The sequence below is a fragment of the Erythranthe guttata genome, chromosome 3 (assembly GCF_056151865.1).
Source record: "Erythranthe guttata isolate IM_541 chromosome 3, IM_541, whole genome shotgun sequence".
Classification (NCBI taxonomy): domain Eukaryota; kingdom Viridiplantae; phylum Streptophyta; class Magnoliopsida; order Lamiales; family Phrymaceae; genus Erythranthe; species Erythranthe guttata.
In genome coordinates, this window is record NC_142535.1 from 11,338,797 (window position 1) to 11,348,568 (window position 9,772).

General features: G+C 41.8%; 1 protein-coding gene across 1 annotated transcript; it reads right to left on the reverse strand.

The window, feature by feature from the left end:
• Nucleotides 1-8,313: 8,313 nt before the first annotated feature.
• LOC148771780 (uncharacterized) lies at nucleotides 8,314-9,772 on the reverse strand. Its single transcript, XM_088815230.1, has 2 exons — nucleotides 8,450-9,772; nucleotides 8,314-8,325 (listed from the first exon to the last, which is right to left on the reverse strand). The coding sequence occupies exons 1-2, from the start codon at nucleotides 9,770-9,772 to the stop codon at nucleotides 8,314-8,316; spliced, it is 1,335 nt and encodes a 444-aa protein (XP_088671356.1).

Here is a 9,772-nt window from a genome sequence, read left to right on the forward strand (position 1 = left end):
ACTTTATGCCCTAGGGGTTCGAGGTGGAGACGAGGAGAGCACTGGTTCCGTCAGGGGGTACTTTCAAGAGAAGCGAAGGTATGGATGTACTTCGTTAGTAGCCGGCTTATGCCCACAAAGTCGACGGCCAAGACCTATGCCCCACGTCTTACACTGATGTATGCCATTATGAAGAGGACACTTGTGAATGTGGGCGCGATAATACACGCTGAGATCCGACGATGCTTAGGTGATACCTCTCTAGGTCTGATGTTCCCTTCCCTCATCACTACATTGTGTGATCGTGCAGGGGTCCCCACATACGCTGATGACCGGCTTACCAGGTCACCACAGCCTATCTTCCCTTACCACAAGCTCCAGCCAGCGAGTGGACCCCTGGGCGAGGGCGACTCAGATATACCAGATGCAGGTCCCTCAGATGTTCATGCAACTCGACCAGAACAAAGGGGCAGAAGATGCAGACAAGAAGCAGAACCATAGCTCCCAGAGTATGTTGGAAAATGGATGGATGTTGTGGAGGAAAATGTGAGATGGTTCAAGAAAATGATGAAGGCCATGGCTGAAGCGCTTCAGTGCAGGACCGATGACATTGTCAAGCCACGGTCGTTCCCACCACGGCCTCGATATGACAGAGCATCAACCTCCACCGCCGACGAACCAGCACAAGCGGCAGCCACTACACTGGTGGCACATGCCTGGGAGGAGCACGAGTGGGGACGACAGGAAGAGGAGGGAGGAGCCAACGAGGACGATCAAGACAACTAGGGGACGTTGTGTTTTCTATCCCTTTTATTTTTTATTCCATCTTTTGGCAAAGTTTTTGTGCGCAATTCCATCTTTTCTTTTTCTCCCAAAATTATCAACTCTCATTTACAAACTCCTACTGTGATTGATGAGGATAATTATGGTGATTTTACTGAGATTTGCAAAGTTATTTCTGGAAACCGTTTAAAAAGTTGGCCTGCACACCCAAGAAAATTCCAAGTGTCTCAACTCACTGCTTTTTACTCTGTCTTATTTAGACTCACAGTGATGAATTGGATTCCATCCAAAAATGTCTCTGTGGTAACTAAACCTCATGCTGTACTCATGTACAAATTGGGGATGGGATTACCAGTGGATTTTGGCAAACTGTTCTTTGATACTATTGGTCATCTTGCCCAGAAAATTTCACCCTCCACTCACCTTCCCTATCCTTCTCTCATCTATTCCATCTTACTCTCTCAAAACGTAGGCCAAGATGACTCAGAATATCTTCACACTCCACAAGGCATGATCACTGTTTCTCAAAAATTTCTAAGAGCTCCTCATGTCCAAGATCTTCCCTGGAATGGAGATAATTTTCTCTCAAGTGAATCAGGTCAAAATAATCCTGGTGCTGAAGGTGTTGCTCCTCATGTTGACAACACTTCTAACCTTCTTGTGTCTGTCCCTAGAGATCTTCTGTTGCAACAGCTTACTCACTCTCTAGCTCAGCTTACCTACCATCAGTCCATGGTGGAGATGATTCAGAAGGCTCTTTCTGATCAAAAAGGGGGAGAAAAAGGTCATGAAGCTGAAGCAGGAACATCTCACCCTTTGGATGCTAAAGGCAGAGAGCAAGGGTTTAATGAAGAGGAAGCACAGAAAGAGGGTGAAGCTCAAGGAGCAGAAGAAAGCAGTGGATCTAGTGATGGAGGAGCAGCAGCTGATACTGAGGAGACTTTGGAGACTTTGGATATTTTACTTTAGATTGTTTTCATGAACAATATTCTGTTTTTGTTTTTGTTTTGTTTATTTTCCCTCTGAACTTTTGTTTAGGACTGCACTTTGGTTATTTCTTTTGTTGGACTATCTTGCTGAATTTGGTTTTGAATTTATTTTTCCTATATTTTTCTAATGTTATCAAATTCAGGGGGAGTTCAAGCAATATCTCAGGGGGAGTCTTTGACTAAGATTTAGTTTTGATCAGAAAGTTAAAAAGGGGGAGTTTGAAACACGTGAATTAATTTCACAGCGTGTTTTTAACTTTCCTTAAAACTCTAAACTAAATCTTAGTTAGTGGGTTAAGTAGTGCTTAGTGGATTTAATTATGGAATTTATTTTAACTTCCAAACTAACCCACTAACCCACATTCTTGAGTGCTCTTGTGGTTGGTTTTCTTGCAGATCATGGGCTAAGGAGTGGAAGCTTGGCAAGTCTATAAATACCAAACTCAAGACTCAAGAATTGTACAGATTTCGAAGAAACAAAAAGTGTGCTGAAGTTAAATCTCGAGAATTTTAGTGTGTTTCTAGGATCTGTTGTACGTACTCCTTATGAGTACATGTAGCACCCCCCTTCTAGATGGGCGATAAATCGAACCGGTTTATCGGAATATTTATTAAACTAGCGGAAGCAAAGGATCTCTTTGTAATTTTTTGAGACATTGGAATGGGGTGAAAATGCAATTAATAAAAATATGTTCTTTTGGGTGTTGAAGGCTTTGCATTTTCGAAAACTTTGTTGGATTGATATAGCCGAATACAAAGCTTGGTTTGGAAATAAGTTTCGAAAGGAGGTTTCTTATTCGAGTGCTACATTCTCACTAAACATTCTTTTCGGTTCGAGAATAAATCAGAGTTCAAAAAGGTTATTTTGGCGATTGATTCGAAGTTTTCTAATGAAGGCATGAAGAATAGCACATTACGAAACTTATGATATTAAAGTAGGAATTAAGTACGAAAAGAGAAATGTTACGGTTTAGGGTTACACCACCAAAAGAAAATAACCAAAAGTCTAGCATCGTTCATAGGTCCTCGTACGTCTTCCAAAATCCCGGGCAAGACCTCGATTCACTACTCGATCCATCCTGGTTGAGGATTACTACTACCTGCAATCAAAAGACATCTATATGAGCTATAAAGCTCAGTAAGGAATCCGAGTAAATATCGAACTTTGAAAATACGTTATATATAATATATAATATTATATACCCATTCTTACCCACGTTCCGTACCACAACACAAGACAATAAAATCACATAACTCACGAAAACACAACACTCACACAAAATCACTTACTTATGCAAAATGACTAAAATGCCCTTTTTGTAAAAATCATGAAAAACACATTTTTCGTTTTATCGGATCCGTGAAAGATTAATTTCTGTACCTGAGTAATAAACCTGTTACGAGCCCGTTTTCACTAAGTGGGGATCAAACCACTACACACATCATCCTAGTTGGATACCGGCCCACTATATCCGAGTTGTTTATTACCCGATATTCCATTAATCTTTCAATTTAAAAACCTTTTAATGCAACTTTTCGAAATCATGCTTATGACCCACACATAACATCACAAACATCAATCAAGTGCCACAAAGTCACACAAATATCACAATTTACCACACAATTATAATTTGGGCAAGAATCCCCAAATTCACACATATACACACAACCACACACGGCACACACCACATGCACATTCAGCACACACACACACACACATTCAGCACACACACATACAGCCAACACACTAAACATCACCATTTAATATGAAACCATGCTTGTAAAGTAAGCACCCCTTTTTACCTTTCATTAAATGAACTTATCACCACATCTAGGTAATAATCCATTCCAATAAATTCTCACAGCAATAATAAACACATCCATGCAGCCATTTAAGGTACGCAATCCAAATCTCATCACTCAAAGTCATTAAATCAAAGACATGAAAATAAAAGCACAAAACATAATAAATGACATGCAAGTTATCCTAATTTCGAAATAATAGCAAACTAATTCCAAAAATTCTCAAATTAAATCCCAGGACTCCTAAATGACTAAATTTCCAGATTCTGAAATAAATTTGAATTTTCACAAAGTTTCGAATTTTCTTGAAATTAAAAACTAGGAAAATCCCTTTTTCAATTAAAAATCCAAAACTCTAACATAACTCTAATAAATTTAAAAACTTGTTAAATAAAACTTTTTCCTATCTAATACTTACTGAAAAACAGATCCAAACTTTAAAAATGAGAGATTTTTTCGGAAATTGCAGTTTTGACCCAAAAGTTTCGAAATTTACACATGCAACCACACTAGAAGTTCAAAATCACCTTTTTCATGAAAACCCCTAACAAATCTGAAATTCCACTTTACTAGATGCAGAAAATGAATTTGAAAAGTTACTTTATGCAGAAATTTCGGAAATTACATAATTTGCCCCAAAATTTCTAGATCTACACAAGCAAGCCTACTAGAATTTCCAAATCAACTTTTTCTTACAAAAATTCTTTAAATCCGAAATTTTTGTTCAATAAATGCTGGAAAACAGTTTTGAAAACATTTTTCGGCCAGACTTTACAAAAATTACAGATTCGGCCCAAACTTTCGAAGGTCTACACATGCAACCACAAAAAGTTAAAATTTCATTTTCCTTGAAAACCCCTTTTTGAAATCTGAAATTTTTAAGGCTTTTGGACAATAAAAGTTGTATCTAACCCTATCAACATAGATGATGCAAGAACAAGAATTTAACAAGAAACACTCATTTTCCATTTTTCTTCAAAAAGCCCTAAATTTTCGAAATCTTCCCCAATCTTTTAAAATTTCATGAAAATCTTTTCAATACTATTGATGTCCCTTAATTGCAGCAAGAAATCGAATTTCTTACCTTAAGAAGCCGAAAGAAAAGATGGAGCAAAATCGAAGGAAATGCTTCAAAGGTTGATGCCAAGCTCTTGCCAAACTATTTTGATGGTGAAGGAGATGGAATGGATTTTTAAGGGAGATGTGTATTTCTTTGATGAATATGGTGATCTAGGCTGCTCCATAACCATGGTTAAATAGGGAAATTTTCAAGGGATTTTTCATTTTCTTTGAAAAACAAGAGATGAGGTGGAAGAAGGAGAAGAATGGAGGTGGTGATGTTGCTACGGTGGAGAAAAATGGAGAAGACAAGTAAGGGGTTGAGGTGTTGGAAGAAGAAAGATGAAGGGTGTCTTTTGGGTTACTTTGAGTGTGGGTTTAGAGAAATTATTAGGGGGTGCCAAGTGTAAAGGCATGCATGCTTATCACTAATTATTTTATTTAGAAATAAACACAACTTGCATTAACTACACACACATTTACACGGCCACACACATATATATATGCAGCAAGTATTATTAGTATATATATAAATATATATATGTATATAGATGCATGAAAATTCATACCTATATGTATATATATGTAATCACACTTTATAAAATATAATTCACATAAGTCACGTAATTCACGAAATTCCTAGAATTTCAATTTACGGGAATTTAAATCATATAAATCACATATATGATAGCGCACGTAATTATTCACGTAAGTAACATAATTAAATTCACGTAATGCATTTAATCACGTAATAATATTTCCTAAGGGTCATCGAGTTAGAAATATTAGTCTCGGGTTTTAGGGATTTCGGGTGTTGGAAAGGTGGGGTGTTACAATCTCCCCCCCTTAAAGAAATTTTGTCCCCAAAATTGTTACCTGAACAACTCGGGGTATCGCTCGCGCATTTCTTCTTCTCGTTCCCACGTGGCTTCTTCGGGTGTATGGTTTTGCCAAAGGATCTTAACGAATTTAAGGTCTCGGTTTCGAAGGGTTTTGGTTTTGAAATCAAGTATTTGAGAAGGTTTCTCTTCGTAGGATAGGTTAGGGTTTAGTTCGACCGGTTCGGTTTTCAATATGTGGTCGGGGCTGCGAATGTATTTCCGAAGCATTGAAACGTGGAAGACATTGTGAAAGTTGGATAAGTTGGGTGGTAAGGCGAGTCGGTATGCGCGAGTACCAACTTTGTCGAGAATTTCGAATGGGCCAATAAATCGCGGTGCTAATTTTTCCTTTTTCCCAAATCGCATAACTCCTTTGAAAGGCGCCACTTTTAAGAATACGGAGTCTCCGACTTCGAATTCGAGATCTCTCCTTCGAGTGTTGGCATAGCTTTGTTGTCGATCTTGGGCTATTCGCATTTTCTCTCGGATGCTTTTGATGATATCGACGGTTTGTTGGACTAGGTCGGGACCAAGGAATTTTCTTTCGCCGATTTCGTCCCAATGGAGCGGGGACCTACACTTGCGGCCGTAAAGAGCTTTGTAAGGTGCCATTCCAATCGACGAGTGAAAGCTATTGTTGTACGCAAATTCGATTAGTGGAAGGCGGGATTCCCAATTTCCTCCAAAGTCGAGAATACAAGCGCGGAGAAGATCTTCTAGGGTTTTGATAGTGCGCTCGGATTGGCCGTCGGTTTGGGGGTGATAGGCGGTGCTAAAGTTTAATCGCGTTCCGAGGGTTTCGTGTAAGCTTTTCCAAAATTTGGACGTGAAACGAGGGTCTCGGTCGGAAATAATTGAGACGGGAACACCGTGGAGTCGGACTATCTCGCGGACGTATAGTTCGGTCAGCTTTTCTAAACTGAACGTCATTCGGATCGGAAGAAAGTGAGATGTTTTGGTCAGTCGGTCAACGATCACCCAAATGGCGTCGAATCCTTTTTGGGTCTTCGGAACTCCTTGCACAAAGTCCATTGTGATAGCTTCCCATTTCCATTCCGGAATTAGATTCGATTGAAGTAAACCTCCGGGTCTTTGATGTTCCGCTTTGACTTGCTGGCACACTAGGCATTCTGCTACGAATTGGGCCACGTCTCTCTTCATTCCAGGCCACCAGTAGAGCTTTTTGAGGTCTTGGTACATTTTGGTTTCTCCGGGATGGCAAGTGTACGTGGTTTGGTGAGCTTCGGTTAAGATTAGTCGGCGAACGCTTGAGTCGTCGGGGACGTAAATGCGATTTTGGAATCGGACGAGACCATCTTTGGAGATTTGAAAATTGGGATTGGATTCGAGGTTATTGCGGATTTTGAGAATTTGAGGGTCGTTTTGTTGGGCTGATTTGATCGATTCTCCCAAGTTAGGTTGGACTATGAGGGCGTTGATCGATTTGCGGCTAAGTGCGTCGGCGACCACATTTGCTTTGCCGGGGTGGTAGAGTATTTCACAGTCGTAATCTTTGACTAGTTCGAGCCATCTTCGTTGCCTCATGTTCAAATCTTTTTGAGTGAAGAAATACTTCAAACTCTTGTGATCGGTGTAGATGGTACACTTTTCACCATAGAGGTAGTGTCGCCAAATCTTGAGTGCGAAAACGACGGCGGCTAATTCGAGATCGTGCGTTGGATAATTGCGTTCGTACTCTTTGAGTTGACGTGAGGCGTAGGCAATGACCTTTCAATTTTGCATAAGTACGGCGCCTAGACCTAATTTCGAAGCATCGCTGTAGACTATGAATTCTCCGACTTTCTCTGGTAGTGCGAGAATTGGTGCCGATGTGAGTCGAGCCTTTAATTCGGTGAAACTGGCGTCGCATTCGGGAGTCCACTGATACTTGACGTCTTTTCGAGTCAATCGGGTGAGTGGAGAGGCAAGCTTCGAGAAATCCTTGACGAATTTGCGGTAGTAGCCGGCTAGTCCAAGGAAACTTGGGATTTCCTTTGCGTTCTTTGGAATTGACCAATTTGACACGGCTTCTATTTTGCTGGGATCGACGGAGATTCCTTGTTCTGAAACAATGTGACCAAGGAAAGCCACACTCGAAAGCCAGAACTCGCATTTGCTGAACTTGGCGTATAATTGATGCGATCGGAGGGTTTGGAGTACGGTGCGAAGGTGAGACATATGATCTTCTTGGGTTTTGGAGTAGATGAGAATGTCGTCGATAAAGACAATCACGAACTGGTCCAAGTATTGATGAAAGACTCGGTTCATAAGGTCCATGAAAGCTGCGGGGGCGTTGGTTAGACCGAAGGGCATGACAACGAATTCATAATGGCCGTATCGGGTTCTGAAAGCGGTTTTGGGGATATCGGATTCTTTGATTTTGAGTTGGTGATAGCCGGATCGGAGATCTATTTTCGAGAAGACTGAGGAACCTTGAAGTTGGTCGAAGAGATCATCAATTCGAGGGAGAGGATATTTATTCTTGATTGTGACTTTGTTGAGCTCACGGTAATCGATGCAAAGGCGAAGGGATCCGTCTTTCTTTTTGACAAAGAGAACCGGTGCGCCCCATGGGGAAGGGCTGGGTCGAACATAGCCTTTGTCGAGCAATTCTTGCACTTGGTCTTTTAGCTCCTTCAACTCCATCGGGGCCATACGGTACGGGGCTTTGGAAATTGGCGTAGCTCCGGGAATTAGATTGATTTCGAACTCGATTTCTCGATTGGGTGGAAGTCCGGGAATATCATCGGGAAATACGTCGGGGAATTCTTGCACGGCTCGAATATCGGATATTTGGGTTTCGGGATCGGACTCGGATTTTAGAATATCCACTAAATAGCCGGAATGACCCTTGTGAATAAGTTTAACTGCCTTGATCGCGGATATAATTGGAATCGAGGTTTTGGGTTGACTTTGGAATTTTAGGGTTTCGCCGTTCGGAAGGGGAAAAATGACCGTTTTTGAGGCACAGTCGATTTGGGCTTTGAATTTGGTTAACCAATCCATGCCTAGTATAACTTTGAATTTTTGGATCGGTAGGAGGATTAGATCGAAATTCATGGTTTGAGTATGAACTCGGATTGGGCAATTTAGTATGACTAGGTTAGAGCACATCTCTTCGCCAGAGGGAATGAGGATTCGGTATTCGTAGTTTAGTTGATTCGTTTGGAGATTTAAATGCGCAATTATGTCTTTCGATATAAAGGAATGAGTAGAGCCGGAATCGATAAGAGCGTAAATGGGTTCTTCGAGGATAAATATGGTACCTGCTATCATAGACGGGTCTTGCTCGATCTGTTCTTGAGTCATGGCGAACACTCGACCGGGGACGTTCGGTGGAGGTTTCGGGCAATCTTTTACCATGTGTCCGGGCTGATGGCATCGGAAGCAATTCCTCGTTCCTTGGATGCATTCTCCGAGGTGACTCTTTCCACATCTTGGGCAGGTTGGCCGTGGCGGCGGTGGCGGTGGTCCAGTTGATTGGCGAATGGGCTGCGTTCCTTTTCCTCGGAATGGACGGTTGCCAAAGTTGTTCTTTTTCCACGGGCGTTGGAAGTTTGGTGTCGCTCGACGTTTGTTTTGAATTTCTCCCTCGTCTTGGGCAGCCATGAGTGCTTTGTCTACGAGTTGGCGGAAAGTTGAAGCGTCGGACATACGGATGTCCCTACGGATTTCGGGTTGGAGGCCACGAATGAAATGGTTCTTCTTTTCCTCGGCGTCTCGAGCGATGAACGGAGCGTAGAGGCAGCCACGTTCGAAGCGGCGGATGTACTCGATCATTGGTAAGTCGCCTTGTCGGAGTTCGAGAAATTCTTTGAGTTTGTGGGCTCGTACGTCTTTCGAGAAATATTTTTCGAAGAATTGGACTTTGAAATCGGTCCATGGCAGAGTTTCGAGATTCGTTCCTTCCTTGATTCCTTCCCACCAGTGACGAGCTTCGTTTCGGAGTAGGAATATGGCACAGTGCACGCGGTCGCGGTCGGTCATTTGCATGTAATCGTATATGACTTCGAGAGATTTGATCCACTCTTCGGCTATGGTGGGTTCGGTTCCACCGTGGAATTCGGATGGGTTCATTCGGAGGAATCGTTCGTATATGGCTTGAGGCGCATTATTTTGAGGCGGGGTTTGGTTACGCTGGAGGAGTTGTTCGATTTGGCGTTGGTGGTTTTGGGCTTGTTCACGGATTAAGTTGGAAAGATCGTTAATGGTTTGATTGGGGTCTTGTGGTTCATTGGTGGGAGTGCTCGAGTTTCCTCGGGTTATACGTCTTGCCAT